The 14,938-nt window shown below is 60.1% G+C and overlaps 2 protein-coding genes across 2 annotated transcripts; both read right to left on the bottom strand.

The window, feature by feature from the left end:
* Window positions 1–268: 268 nt before the first annotated feature.
* Window positions 269–7,720, bottom strand: OGFR (opioid growth factor receptor). The gene is made up of 7 exons (XM_040247678.1): window positions 7,506–7,720; window positions 5,474–5,542; window positions 4,857–4,935; window positions 3,881–3,959; window positions 3,072–3,138; window positions 2,334–2,482; window positions 269–1,617 (listed from the first exon to the last, which is right to left on the bottom strand). The coding sequence occupies exons 1-7, from the start codon at window positions 7,659–7,661 to the stop codon at window positions 600–602; spliced, it is 1,617 nt and encodes a 538-aa protein (XP_040103612.1). The 5' UTR covers window positions 7,662–7,720; the 3' UTR covers window positions 269–599.
* A 1,923-nt stretch (window positions 7,721–9,643) lies between these two features.
* LOC120868812 (MRG domain binding protein) lies at window positions 9,644–14,217 on the bottom strand. Its single transcript, XM_040247677.1, has 5 exons — window positions 14,011–14,217; window positions 13,396–13,517; window positions 11,604–11,685; window positions 11,274–11,348; window positions 9,644–10,865 (listed from the first exon to the last, which is right to left on the bottom strand). The coding sequence occupies exons 1-5, from the start codon at window positions 14,156–14,158 to the stop codon at window positions 10,678–10,680; spliced, it is 615 nt and encodes a 204-aa protein (XP_040103611.1). The 5' UTR covers window positions 14,159–14,217; the 3' UTR covers window positions 9,644–10,677.
* Between the last annotated feature and the right edge of the window lie 721 nt (window positions 14,218–14,938).

The raw sequence follows: 14,938 nt of genomic DNA, 5'->3' as shown, positions 1-14,938 counted from the left end.
GTTGAATCGCTGACAAAAGGCAGCCTAGGGACCCTATGCAGCCCCAGAGGCTCTGGGTGGCCATGGGGTCAGGGTGCATTTTGTGGGGTGCACACTGGGGGGCACACATGTTCAGGAGGGCTGTACCAGGGTTGTGCCCCAGGCACTTCCACAGCAAAGCGGTGACACGGTTGGGCCATGTGCACCCAGGAGTCCAGCCAGAGTTACTCATGAAACCAGCCCCTCCCCTGCCCTGGCCATCCACGGGCTGCCGTCCATACTGAAACACTCAAAGTCAAATGAGTTTATTCAGAAAAGGCCTCTGTACCAGAGTAAGAAAATGAGCGCCCCCTCCCACCCCTCCAGACCCTGAAGGGCCAAGTTACAAAGGTTGGGGGGGGGGGGCGGTAGGTGACGGCACAGAGGAGAGAGGAGGTGGGAAGTGAGGTGGAAGGAAGAAGGCTGAAGCCTCAGCCTCTCCAAGGGCTGGGTCAGGCCTCCTTGCAGCTGCAGTGACCACCAGGGACAGGCCAACAGAGCTGGACACTGCAAACAGCTGACAACGTGGCTCCCAGGCCTGTGGCAGGGCAGGGCCAGGAGGCCCATGGGCGTCCCCTTCCCTAAGGCTCTCCGGGATGGACACAAGGCCCCCTCTCTGTGGGCTCTGCCCTCTCCTCCACCTCCGGTCCTTCAGTGGCTGGGCTCCCAGGGGCACTCTGCTCCAGCCCTGCCTGGCCTTCTGCTTCCTCTTTGTCCCCGTTTGCACCCTCTTCAGCCTCTGAGCACTCAGATGGGGCAGGGGGCTTAGTGATGGCCAGTGTGAGGGTGCCACCATCGGCTGCTGCCTCTGGGTGATCACTGGCACCTTGGTCCATCTTCCTTCGCTTCCTTACCTCATCGGCCACCTTGGCCCCCGGGGGCTGGGGGCAGGGCTGCTTGGCCTCCTCTGGGGCCTGGCTGACCACTTCCTGGGTCTCTGCCCTGAGGCTGCCCTGGCTGAGGGCACAGCCCTCCAGGTTCAGGGCGATCTTCTCCACCTCAGAGGCGCTGGCACCTGGCTCCCCCAGGGCCCGCTCCCGCAGATTCGCCTCTAGCTTCCTCTTCTTGCTCTCCTTGGGGTTTGGTGACTCTGGTCCCTGCTCCTCGCTGGTCTCATCTCCCTGGTCCCTCTCCAGGGCTCTGACCTCCTGGGACTCTGTGCCAGGTAGCTGGGGACCCTCGGCCAGTGGGCCTACCTCCTCGTCCTTCCCCAGCCCGCAGGTGTGCCTCTGGGTGCTGGCTTCAAGGGGGGGTTCCCCAGGGCTCTCCTCCTCCTTCGCCTGTCTGGGGCAGGCCAGCCAGGGTGAGCAGGGTGGTGAGCATGGCTTGAACTTCTGCAGTTTGTCCTGGGGCCCCCAGACGAACCTGCAGCGGGGCTGGAAGTGCTCCCAGGCGAAGTGCAGCAGCTCGCGGCGCTGGTGCTGGCAGCGCACGGTGAACACAAAGTAGTCCAGGGTGCTGTGCTGCAAGCCTGGCAGCTGTCCCTGCACCAGCGTCTCCTCCAGGAAGAAGCGGGTCAGGGGTGCCTGGTAGTGCGCCAGCCCCAGCTCCCCCAGAGACTTGAGGATGCGGGTGATGCGGAGGTTGTTGTGGCTGTGCCTGGTGGGGACAGGAGGTGCTGGTGGGGCTGCACGTGGGTGGGCAGTGCTCAGCCAAAGACTGCCCTTCTCCAGCCCCCCTCACACTCCCCCAAGAGGCTGGTATCCAACAGCAGACACTCCAGCCCACAGGTCAGTCCCCATTCCTACCCTGTCCTCAGGTCCCTGAGAAGATGGTCTATGAGCCTGGATCGTGTAGGTGAAAGACTGTGATGTGTTCCCTAGAAGAGTGACTGTCTCCTTGGTCCCACGGAACACCCACCCCCAGCACAGCTGGAGAAGAACCAGACGGGGACCCTCTAGAGGCAGGGTCTGTTGCTCATGTGCCCTGAGCTGGCCCCCTCCACCCAGTGCATCCCAGTGGGGAGAGGGGAACATGTCTGCCACAACCCCCAGGTGGGATGCTCAGTGATGTAGTAAAAGTGATGGAGCCCCTGGCAACCCAACCCATGCCCACATGGGTGGCAGGCCAGTCAAGAAGCCCACAGTTGAATCAGGTGGCACTCACCCCTACTCCCCCCGCTCCCTCTCCCGTCCTGTCCGACTTGTCCCATCCTCATCCCGCTCTGTCTTGCCCCCACCCTGCCCTTGCCCCACCTCCACAAGCTCAGAGGATGCTGGGAGTCTCAGGCTCTGCCTTGCAGTCCCCCTCCCCAGAGATGATCCTCCGCAATCAGAGACCAGCTGTGCAGACCCCCAAGCTCCTGGCCTGCTCACCAGTTGAGGTTCTGGAAACGCTTCTTGTAGTTGTGTGCTCGGCACACCTGGCCGGTATCTCGGTCCTGGAGCTGGATCCCGAAGAAGCCCAGCATGAGCTCGTAGGCCTGGACCAGCCGCTTCCTGACCTCCGCAGACTTCTTAAATGCCTGGAAAAGCCCCCAAGGGTGGCAGAGAGCTCAGTGTCAGTGCAGCACAGCCAAGAGCTGGACACCTTCCTCAGGCCCAAATTCATTTGGGGCCTTGGCTCAGACCGTCAGGGTGAAGGGCCAGGGCACAGGAGCCCAGGGCTGCTCACTTGACTTTGAACTGGCACCAGATGTCCCCAGCCTGAGGCATGTGCTGTAGCCTTGAGAGGAACTCCCTGACCTGCGGGAAGATCTCAGGGACCCCAGGGCTGGATATGGGACTGTAAGCAACCATCCTGTCTCCTGGGCACACCTGCTCGGCCTCCCCAGCTCCTAGAGCCCCATCCCCACTCTCCAGGCATCATCAATCCAGCCCAAACCAGGGCTGACCAAGGCAAAGCCTGGTCACTCTAACTCTGCTTGTTAGAGCAACCCTCTCAGCCAGATTTCTCTGGAAGCCTGCAAGGAGCACTGAGGGCCAGAGGCAAGGACCACTTATGAGGGAAGATAATAAAACTGTGGGCAGGGGAGTCCTTCAGCTCCTGTTCCCCAAGGGACCTGTGAACACCTGTGGCTAGCCGTGACCTGTACCTTAACCTCCAGAGCTCACCTCGATCTCCTGGAGCGTGAGGGGCTTGGCATGCCAGTTCACCCCTGGCTCCCGCAGTGGAAACAGCCTGTGAGGGAAGGGATAGCACAGGCCTGGTAAGCGGCACACGCGGCCCCCAGGGCTCTCTGCTCAACTCCAGCAGGGCTGGCTGGACCTCGCATGCCACACATGCTGTGATCTCTCCCCAGTCAATAAAGTCAAAGGGTGAGGATGGGAGAGCTCCAGGGGGAGTGCCCAGGATAAGGACCCAGGACAGCCCACCCACAGGAGTCCCAGCCCACCCAGAGTCCAGCCTGCCTGCGCAGCAGGAGGGCACCTGCCAGACAGCGACCGGCCTCCCTACCATTCTTTCATTCTCACGTTCTTCTTTGCCGCCCACCATTAAGGCTGTGGAATTATTCTCAGGGATATCCTGTGCCCTGGGTTGGTCGCCTGCAAGCCGTCCTTAAAGGACATTGCATTTGCAGGCCAGCGTCCGGAGGGCACTTTAAGGCACCATTAGAACCCGCCCTTGCGGCAGAGGGGCTCTGCGGACAGATTCAGGACAGCCTCATGGGGCCTCCAGCGAGCTAGCTAGTCGACTGCTCTTGCTATCCCCCAAAGCCAGCATCAACCCCCAGCAGCTGAGGCTGTTTCCAGCTGGAGAACCCAGACCCGGTCTCCCCTTAGCTGGCCCCCGCCCGCAGAGCCAGGCACGGGGCACAGAGGGCAGTGTGCCTGCTCAGTAAGGGGGATGCCTGGAAGAGGCGGAGCCAGGATCCAGTATGGGCGGGGCCTCAAGCCCCTCCTCGGAAGCCCCGCCCACTCACCACTGGATGTAGGAGTGATTGTCCTCCAGGAGTTCATAGTCTTCCTTCCAGTTCTGAAGAATGTCCTCAATGAAACAGCCTGGGAGCCCCACAGAAACAAGTCAGGGGGACTGCTGAAAGCCCCTCCCCTCGTCCCTTTCATGAGGACTTTGGGGCTCAGGTTGTGCACACTTCCGGTGATGTTAACCCAATTTAGGCTGACCACCACTGTGCAATCTGGAAGGTGAACCATTATGGCTGATAGAGGACAGACCGGAGTGGGCAGGCCATGCTGGCTCTCTGGGAGAACCTGGGAGGCCCTATCGAGTTAAGAGCAAGTGGTCCCAGACCTGCACCTGTCTTTGCAGAAGGGTGGCCTTGCTGCACCCCACAAACCACAGGCTGCTAGCTGGAGTTCTGCCTTCACACAGGGCCTGCTACCAAGCCCACGCTGCAGCCTGGTCTCCGCAGGGCACCCCCCCACTTTCTGCAAAGGGCCTGGAGGGGAATATTTGAGGCTGTGCGGCCCCTGGCGCGTGTAGCAAGGGAGCCATAGACAACACGTATGTGGATGGGTTCTGATAAAACCTCACCATGGACATTGAAATTTGAATCTCATATGATTTTCACATGTCATAAATGTTATTGTACCATAAAACTTCCCCAACTGTTTAAAAAGGTAAAAACCATTCCTTCCTGTTAGTTTATGTATGCAGCTTCCTCACAATGGAGGCAGAGTCGAGTAGTCATGACAGATTGTGAGCCTGCAAAGTCACCAGCATTCATCGCCTGGCCCTTTGGAGCATGGAGCACTGTGTCCAGGCCAAGGGTTGGGGCCCTGGGAGTCCCTCAACAACTTAGGGGCGGGGTGTGGGGGCGGTGCTGTGGGGGTATATCTGAAAGCCACAGGTCCAAACCATGTCCCAGCAGACCAGACAGGCAGAGGAGAGAGGAATATCCCCAGAATGGAGCTGCCGGCAGCTGGGCAGGTACACACCGTTAGGCAGGAACCGAATCTCATTTTTGTAGAAACTCAGGTTGAGCATGTCACCATTGTCATCTCCTTCTACCAGATCCTACGGAGCCAGAGAAAAGTGACAAGGTGTCATCCAAATAGGCTGCCTCCAAGGACCCCTCATACTGAAGCATTCCTGGGGCGGGTGGGAGGGAGGAGGTGTTGGCTTTTGGCCCGTGAACCTCCAGATATCCTGAGGGCTGGTGAAGACCCCAAGTGCCAAACCTGGGTCCCCCACGCCATAGGGGAGGACCAGCCTTCACACTTGGGAGATAGCAGCCACCTCTGAATACCAGTGACAACCATCCTCTCCTCAACAGGGCTGGGAGGTCTCCTTCATCTGCACCCCAGAGATAGCCCAAGGACTCCCTGAGACTCTTGGGTACAGAGAGCAGGGGCTGAGGGCAACAGAAGCATGAGATGGGCTGTTGGGGCCTCCTATGGATGAGCTGGCGGCTGGCGCTATCACGGTGTGAAAGGTGAGGGTGCTGTGGTGGGAGTTAGGGTGTGGTGCTGTCACCCAGTGATTACAGGAAGGATTCAGTCCTGGTGGGCTGCAGGGGTGGGTGTTGGGGGTAGGGCTGTGCACAGATACCTACCGGGTAGTGGTGCCGGTACCGGCGTGTGTCCCGTGCAGCTCGCCAGTTTCGGGACACTGTCATCTTGTGCTGGGGAGAGAGAATGGATCAGATCCCAGCGGGGAGAGCCTCCCCATTCCTCAAGGCAGCCAGCAAGCAGGACCCACCCCAGGGAGGCCCCACCCTGGTGAGGGCAGCAAGGACTGGGCCTAGCTGCCAGCAATATCAGAGGGGCCAGAGTAGCTGGAGTGAGCCCTCAGGATTCCAGACCAATGTGCATTCTTGGGGTGCCCCACGACTCCAGCATCATTTTCTCCTCCCTTGTTTTCTGGCATCACAGTTCAGGACCTCCTCCGGGAACCCCCCTCCCCCAACACTTCCTCCTTGCCCTGCGCTCTAAGCTGACACCTAAGGAAGGGGCTGTATACCCAAGGGCAGTGGCCTTGCCACCTAGAGCCCCAGATGCTTCTGAAGGGGGTTTCTTAGCCAGAGGCTGGTTAGGTCAATGGACAGTGGGTGAAAATGAAACTCAGCAGAAGCTGCCCCACCCCTCATCAGTATCCATTTCTCAGCCTCCCTGGGTCAGTCCAGAGGGTGGGTCCTGACCAATGCTGGTCACGTGCACAGCTCAGAGCAGGGCCAGCGCCATAAGTGCACAAACGACAGCGTCCAGGAGGAAGCACCAAAAAGCCACACCAGAACCCAGTGTGCGGCAGCCGGGAAGGACCGTGGGGGAATGGAGAGGAGATTGGGACTCTGTAGAAGGAGAGAAGCCATAGCAGAGGGACAGGGAAGAGGTCAGAGGACCATGGGCATCTCACAGGCAGGTCCACGTGCCAAAGCAAGTGTGGCCCATGGAGCTACAGTGAGGACGGCATCCTCCCACCTAAGCTGCACCACGTCCAGTGGGCATCCGCCTGGGGGAAGAGGTGGATTCCTGCCCTGTGACCTGTGACCCTGAACCCTGCCCAGCCTACCGACCCTAGGAACTCGTGCACGCCTGAAGCACTGGAAATGTGCCGAGGTAGCCGGCCTTCTCGACAGGCCCAGGAGCCCCTTGGGGTTCCTCTCGCTGACTGACTACTCCAAGACCCAGAGAGAAATTTGAACACCAGAGTGCTCATCTGCAGCACTGACAATCCATCACTGAGACCACTAGGGCTGGAACACAAGCTTCCCCAGATACGGTGCCAGGATACCCTCGTTCCAGAGGAAGGGGGACACGTCGTGACAACTACCACTTGGAGCCCTCTCTCTCACCTGGAACCCCAGCTGGAGCAATGGCACCCACTCGGGGGATTGTGACACCCGGTGAGTACCAGCAAGTAACTGCCAGTGATGTTGAATGACCATGGTTATGACAAGTAACCAGTGGTGACATCGAGGAGCCACTGGGCACACCAGCTGCTCTGGCTCAGGCAAGCCACACACATGTAGCCTCCGAGGCCACCTCCAGACGACATGAGGTCAGCCCCAGTCAGAGCGGGTAGGTGCTGCTCCTAGTGAGGGTCAACGGGGTGGGGCAGGCTGGGGGCTCTGGGTCCTGGGGAAGGGTGGAGTCTTGGGCAGGGGAGCCCGGGGTGGAGGCAGCAGCTCCAGGAGAGAGGCGGTGAAGGAGGCCAGAGCTGAGGGCTGGGTCTGTCTAGAGGACAGAGCCAAGGGCCTGAGGTTAGGATGTGACAGGGGAGTCAAGGATGTGCTGGGGCCATCCTCTGGAGGAAGTGTCACCGCGCCGATCTGGCCCTGGGGACAAGCGTCTGAGGGTGGCTCCAGATTCCCTGCAAGGTGCCCTGGTGGAGAAGCGCGCGGGGGAGCGGGTCGGGGCGGACCTCAGCGTGTCCTGGGGACCAGGACGCCAGTATCAGGAGGACAGGGTGGGAAGGGGGCAACCGCTGGAGATGGGGAGCCGGACCCCAAGCCGGGTCTCTGGGAGGTGCCTGCACACCTGGCCCCGTGGCGGGGCGGGGAACGGCCTGCCAGCAGCCGGGCTTTGCCCCCTTTGCCGCCGCGGCCTCCCCAGGGGCGCCGGGTTCCCAGGGCGCGGGGGCGGCACCTGGAGCGCGCTGGGCCGCGCGTCTTCCTCGGCTTCCGCGTTCCCCGGAGCGCCGGTCTCGCCATCCTGGCCATCCTCGCCGGCTTCCGCCCGCGGGCCCTCGCCGTCCTCCTCCTCCTCCTCGTCCCAGGTCGAGTCGCAGTCCGGGTCCTCCATACTCCGGTCGCGATGGGACCCGCTCCGGCGGAAGCGAAAGTGAAACAGGGAGGAAGCGCGGGGGCGGGCCGGGGGGCGGGTCGGAGGCGGGCCCGGGGCTGCCGTCTCGGTCCGCCCAGCCCGGAGGAGGACCGTCCCTAGGATGTACTCTCCAAGGATGTACCTCTGGAGGAGGCCTGTCCTCCCACACCGAGAATATCCCTCCCCCCGACAAAGCCCCTCCGGAGGACGCTCCCATCTCCCCCGAGGCTGTCCCCCTCCATGCCCACCTAAGTATGGATTTCTCCCTAGAGAGGACCCTTGGGGGGGTCCTCCCCGGGATACCCTCTCAGGACCCTCCCAGGTCCCTTTTCCCTGGAGAATGGCCTCCTCCACCCTGGAGGACGCCTACCCGCAAGATGTCCAGAACGACTGCCCCACCCTCATGTTCTCCTCAGAAGAATGTAGACAGGAATCCCGCCCCCTGAGGAGGTCCCCCAGAACATCCCCAGAACGTCCCTTCCCCTCCGAACACCCTCCCCTGCAGGGCACCTCTCTGCACCATGACCCCCCCAAGGATGACCTCAGGGAGGGTGTCCCCCTGAAGGGTGCCGCCCCCAGAGCTTGTCTGTAGCAGATGTTCCCCACAAGTGTGCCCCTAGGAGGATACCCCCAAGTTGTCTGCGAGTCCCATAGTGCAGTGTCCTCGAGGGCCTGACCTGCTGTCCCCTTTGCTGCAGGTAATGGTTGTAAGACAGCACGGGTGCTGCTGTCACTGACTTGGAGGCAGCAGGTAAAGACCCAGACACCCAGAGACAGGAATAACCTGGGGTCACCCTCAGGGCTGGTCAACAGAGACTGAGGCCCTGCCCGATCCTGCAGGCTGCCAGGCCTCAGGTTGGTATGCCCAAGGATGTGACAGTCCTTGAGCTGTGCATCTGGGGACAGCTCAGAGCTGGACAGAACCTGCCAGTCTTGTCCATAGGCATGGCTGAAGACCCTTCTTCATGCTGGTGCCAACTCTTTGCAGGCTTACCAACCTCCGTTACCTCTCTGGGTACCATCTCGCCTGGACAACTTTCAAGGACAGTGGTGACTTCCCCAAAGGTATGGAGTTCTGGGCATTTCTGCAAATCTTCTCCCACTGATGGCCAGGGTAGGTGTCCCAAGGAGCAGGCAACAGAGGCAGGCTGCCAGGCATTGTGTGGGGCTAGCCTATTGCAGACTGTGGCCACAGGCCTGGACTTCTTAGCTGACTTGCAGCTGGCTGACTAGACCCTGGCTGTGACTTCTGGAGGGATGGGGCCCTCTGATGAGCCACAGATGGGTGTGGGGTGCTCTGAGAGCACTTGGGTAGGTGGGCAGGCCCCCCCCCAAAAAAAAAACAGACAAGCATGTACTGGAGGACACAGGGCTGTAGCCCCAGGCCGCAGCACTCAGAGCACAGCCTCCCATACTGCCTGCTGCCACACACACGACTTGTTCTCAGATGGGGCCCAGCTTCTGCTTGACGAGTACCAGTCACACTTGACTGCACCACGGTGCCATCTAGATGCCACTCCCTGTGGTAGGAGGCCCCTCTGAAAGTGTGATCTCCTCCTGAAATCTCACCCCATGGGGCCCTTAGGCACCAGGTCTGACTGGGGTGTAAGCTTCTGCCTCAGCATCCTGCACAGGGCAGTCAGGACGGAAGGCCAGGGCTGCTCAGGATCAGTAGACCTGACACAAGACACTCCGTGCCAGGCATTGCGGGCCCTACTGGGGCAGCAGGTGCCGGCCTCCGACCCCCACCGGGCCACCTCTTAGCCCATGGAGCCCCATGGGCTCAGGGATTTCCAACCGCCTGTGGCTGATGTTGTGGGGAGGGGTGGCACCAGTGTCCTCCTGGTTTGTCAGGATGAGGGTGAGCGCCTCCCCTCTCACGTGGGAGGCCTGAGCTCCGCCCCAGTTCTCATGCTGGGGGAAAGCAAGCACTACTCCCACCAGGCACCACTCCGACTGGGTGCCTCTCTTCACAGTTTTTATTTGAAGGGATGCTCGCATGCAACAAAGTAGCCACTCTAGACCTGTTACTAGTTTGTATATTCATTGTATCAAGTGATTCAAGTACATCAAAGCCTAGCTTCAGTTATAAATCTTGGAAAAAGACAACCTCCTACTATAAGAAAAGTTAACTGTGGTATCAAAATCACACAACTCAAGTTGCTTTTTTGTGCTTTAATGTCCCTCAGTCAAAAGCAAGTGTGTCTCGGTCAGCCTGGTGCCCAGGCTGCATCGCCCTCCGCCTGCCTCCCTCTGCTCATTCATTTGGTCTGTTTGCAAGTGGAGTGACTGGAGAATACAAAAATAACCGCTACAAATTCTCTGTATCTGGCATACAAAAACTGAGTGAAAAGTATCTCAGTAGTCTGTTACCTTAAAACAAAACATCTCAGCAAAAAATACAACACAGGTTCAACTTCTGCAGTACTTTTTTCATATAAAACCCTAGTAAAATAGGCTTCTTAAAAATTAAATAGTGAAATACCAACCAAATTATATACATCATTACAGTACAGGTGAATGAGGCAAAGTACCCAGTTCTCAGTCTCCCTGGTGGTGGAAGGGCCGGCGCCTGCGGCCTGACGCTCCCTTGAGGCTGCAGTCAGTTGAGAGCGAGCCTTTGACCGGTGGATAGACGGAGAAATGGGAAGACCCAGGCCCCTCAGAGCAGAGAGGCAGTCCATGATTTATTGCTTGCTGTGCCCGCTCTCTGCCCACGCAGCCTGGTCCTCAGGCCCATGCCAACGCTTGGCCCCAGGTGCAGCTGAGCCAATGCAATGGAACCCACAAGTGTCCAGAGAGGACGCGGCCTGGGCTCTCACATCCCGGGTCTCAGCATCTGAGTGGGACCCGTCCTGGGCGTTGGGGGCCATCCGAGCCCAGATGGTCTGAGTGGCACCTCAGGAGCCTCTGGCACCCGAGGGCAGGCAGCAGGGCCAGTGGCATTTGACCCTCCCACTGCCTGGAGACCACAGCACCCGCCTGCTGCAAGTATCTATGTCCGGCGCCGCTTGGCCGCGCTGGGGCTGGAGGGGTTGCTGTTGGCGGTCAGGACTTTGTCGGTGACCCGGCTGCGCTTCCGCTTGTCTGGCCCCTCTTTGGACCCCAAGTCCGAGTTGTTCTTTTCTTTGTCTTTGCTGGACTTTTCTGTTGCTTTCCCCAAGCTTCCTGAAGATGAAAAAACTGGGAGACAAAATCATTTGGCTGAAAACAGAATATCCAAAATTTTATTTCATCTTCCTGTTCAGTTACAAAAATCTATACCTATGTACATGACATTGACCCCAAAAGGCTCCTCCCTACCTGGGGGTGCCTGCATGGCTGTGCCCATCTTTGCTTCTCAGGGTTCGCCTTGCACTGAGAAGGCTGCCACCCATTCTACTTTAGTCGGGTAGCCTCCTGCACCCCCACCCCCCAGGTTGGCTCCGAGAGTGACCCCCCTGTGTGAGAGGCTCTCCCCGAGCAGACGGAAGCTGCCTTCTCAGCTGCTGAGACAGACGAATGACCCCATTGCTAGTGATGGGGAGGCCTCGCCGGGCTAGGATCCATGCCCCTGGGGCCCCAGGGTGGGAGGGCAAGCTCCACACTTACCATCATCAGCCCCGTTGTGGGGGTCCACATCTTCCTTCATTTCCTCTTTCATTTCCTCCTCGATGATTACTTTTCCTGTGGGGAGATGACCAATGATGACCTGGAGCCCACAATGGTGAGTGCCGTGGCCCCGTCTGACCACAATGGCTCAGGCCAGGGGCTGCTGACGACTTGGGAGGTGTCTGCCCCTGTCCTGGAGGGCCCCAGACCGCCCCATCCTGGAGGGTGAGCACCACCCAACCAGTGACCCTCACTCTCTGAGGCTCGTGACCTTCATTCTGACACCATTGCCTTTTCCCATTCCCAAATCTGCCCTTGCCCAAGTCATACCTTCTCGGACTTCTTGAATGATTTCTTCTGGAAGGATGAAGTTCCTCTCTGGATTTGGGAACGGAAGAATCTCAGACTCGTGCTGATGACAAATAAGGGTTTTTTTTTTTTTAGAAGCAAAGAAGAAAATATTTTAAATATCACATTTAAAAGAAAATGTGACTAGAGATGTAAGAGCCAACTCAGGAGTGACCAGCGAGCACAGATGGCTGTCCCGGGGGGCTGCAGTGGGCAGGTGCAGGGCCTGAGGCCTTTGTTCTCTCTCGTGGAAACCAGGCAAACAAAGCAAAATGGAGGAGCCACCAGGAATGTTCGCCAGGCTCCACTTGTTCCCCAGATCACGTAGGCCTGGAGGAACAGAGAGCCAGAAACACCACCACCAGACAAAGGGAAAGGTGAGCTGGTGGGAAGGGTCTCTGGGTTGGGAGGGGATTCAGGAAACAGGGCTTCTAGTCCCCAACTTGGGAGCTGAGCTGCAAGCCAGGTGGTCAGCGAGTAAGTGTGCCAACTGCCAGCTGGGAGCTTCACAAACCTGAGAGCTCCCGGGCCCGTGGTCATCCCGTGGGGTGAGATCCACAGACCCATATTTACAAGGTCCCAGGTGACCATGGCATCAGCTCTATAGCAGTGCTGGGGTCCAAGGAACTGAGGAAGGAAGGGCCACCTGTCCTGGACTGAGAGCCTCCCTGGTGGCCCCCACAGCTGAGTATCACCGTATCCTGTACGGGGCATCACTGCCTCAGCACCCTCTGAGCCAGCGTCTGCACTTGAGATCCATCTGTCCTGTCTACCGCACCAAAGGGCCCCCAGGACAGGGGCCCTGCCATACTTGTCTCTGTGTCCAGCTCTGGGCCCCAGCCTGGAGTGGAGATGCAGGAAGCATCTGGGGGCGAGGTGACACCCCAACATGACAAGCATGGGGGTCCTGCCAAGCTGCTGAACACTGGAATTCTGGGGGAGTGGTGCCCCAACGGGTGGGCACAGCCCTTCAGGGGGCCTGCTTCAGTTCAACAGCTTGACTTCGAGTTCCCGGGTGCTAACTGCAGGCTGGGGGTCAGAGCAGTACTGTCATTTCTCTCCCTTCTCTGCCTTGGGACAAGGAGATGCAAACGACTTGCCCAAGGCCAAGAGGGAACTTGTGGTGGTGAGGGTTAAGGACACAGGAGGGTCTGAGCTTCACTCAGAAGCTCAGGGTGGGACGGAGGGAGGAGGGAGGGGCACAGGGTGGGGTGCCGGTGCAGCCCCAAGCGGTGCAGCCCCGAGTCCTGACGCCTGCTGCCACAGGGCCCTGACGCCTGCTGTTCCTCTGCAGGGAACACCCACCTGTCTTTTCTGCTGTCCTGGTTACCAAGTTGACTTGCTGTCCCGCAGACCCAGTATCTGGGGGTTCCCTGAGGGTGGCCTTCCGGTTGGCCTGAAGCCACCATATTCATCTCGATGTGACTCAGACCCGGTCACCTCCCTGCCTATAGCACTGACAACCTAAGAGCCCCCTCCCACACAGGCCTCAGCTCCCTAGTTATCTCCTGGAAAGATCTTAACTGAACCTCAACCACCACCCCCTCCCAAATCTAAGGTAGATTCAGTGAAATAACTAGCTACTGTCACCAGGCTTGTGTTTTCATAAAACTACCCAGAGCTATCTTGTTTAACAACTGGTCACCTGTGGGAAATCCTGGATGTCAAGGTCCCTGAGGCCAGGACCTGGGGGTGAGGGGTGGGGACAAAGGCAGGGTAGGCGGTGTGGAGGGGGCTCCCTGCCAGCAGCTCTGTCTGCAGGGGTCCAGCTCACCAGTGCCTGCATGTCATACATGGTGCTCAGGTGGTCCCAGATGACCTTGGATGGGACCTGCCGACCGATGTTCTGGCTGAACTTGTCTCGGATACAGATCATGTGGAAGTGCCGGTTCACGCCTGCAGAAGGAAAGGGTCGGCTTGTGGGGGAGGGGTAGGCCAGCTGGTAGGGTAGAGAGGAGAGGTAGGGGGCAAGGGGAAGAGAGCGGGCAGTGGTTGCAAGGGTGTAGGGAGGCAAAGGTGGAGGGTGGAGGAATTAGGAGGTGCAGGGGGGAGAGGTGGGAGAGGAAAAGGCAGGAGTGTGCAGCGGAGGTGTAACGAGGACACAGGGGTGGGGGTGCACGTGAGGGCTGGAGTCAGCGGGATGGGTGGCTGGGCACAGGAAGGGGGCAGAATCAGGTGGGGGTAGGGTATAGAAGGGGGCAGCGTGGGCAGGAGTGGGGGACTGCTGGAGGAAGCATGGATGGGGTGAGCAGGTGGGGGTAGGGTGCGCAGGTGAGGGCACGGTCGGCGGGGTGCAAGCGCAGGAGGCCCCGCCCAGCGCGCGTCCCCGACCGTTGCCGGCCGCCCCGCCCCCATGCGGTGGGCCGCCCCGGCGCGGCGCTCTGCTCACCGACAGGCTTGTGGCCCAGCATGGCGTGGAAGAGGCACACCTCCACCTCGGGGCTCCACACCACCGTCTCCTCGGCCGGGCTGGTGGCAGCCTCCCCCGGGCCCTTGTCGCCGGCCGCGCCGCCGCCGCCCACCTCGGCCTCCCCCATGGCCCCGCCGCCCAGCGACGAGCCCCGGGCGGGAGCGGGCACGGCCACGAGCTCCGCGCAGGCGCACTCGCGGCGTGGGCGCGCGTTCGACGGGCTCGCTCTCGGGCTCTCCCGCGGCGCAGGCGCAGGCGCAGCTGAGCGCTGGGTCGCCGCGCCCCCAGGCGGCACGGTCCTGCGGCGCAGCGCCGGCAGAGCACGCGGATCAGGCGAAGGAGTGGGTTTGCGTAGATGGATGGAAATGCCCTAAATTAGATTGTGCCCGTGGCTGCACACCCCGCTGAACTCTTCTCTTACGATGGCGGGATTGCAAGCTGCACCTGAGTAAGAAGCAAAGAAGAAAAAGAACAGGCAACCTACAGTTCCTGCGAGTGGGGGCTCCAAGGGCTTCCACTGCCTCCAGCTGACCCTTGGCCTGAGCGCTGCACAGAGAGGCTCCTGCACACTGGGGCAGGGACGTCGGGGTACAGCCTTCCCGCCCGGGGTCTCCAGGGTGACCAGCATTGGGCCCTGGGGGTTAACCCTGGTCGGGAGGGGCGGGGCCAATGTGGCGGCCGGGCTGGGCAGTCAGGTGACAAGCTCAAAGCTGCGCCCAATCAAGACCGGCGGCTCCGCCCCGCCCCGCCCCGCCCCATCCCCGCCCCGAGGGCTTTTCCCCGCCCCTTCTCCGTCAGGCCACGCCCACGCGGTGCCCGGGGCGGTTACCCAAGGCTAGGAGCGCTCTTGCTCTTCGTCTCCCTGGGTGTAGACATAGGGTCGGCCTTCCGGGTCCCTTGCCAGCCG

The sequence above is a fragment of the Oryx dammah genome, unplaced genomic scaffold, assembly GCF_014754425.2.
Source record: "Oryx dammah isolate SB20612 unplaced genomic scaffold, SCBI_Odam_1.1 HiC_scaffold_10, whole genome shotgun sequence".
Classification (NCBI taxonomy): Eukaryota; Metazoa; Chordata; class Mammalia; order Artiodactyla; family Bovidae; genus Oryx; species Oryx dammah.
This window is presented reverse-complemented; position numbering and strand designations above follow the sequence as displayed.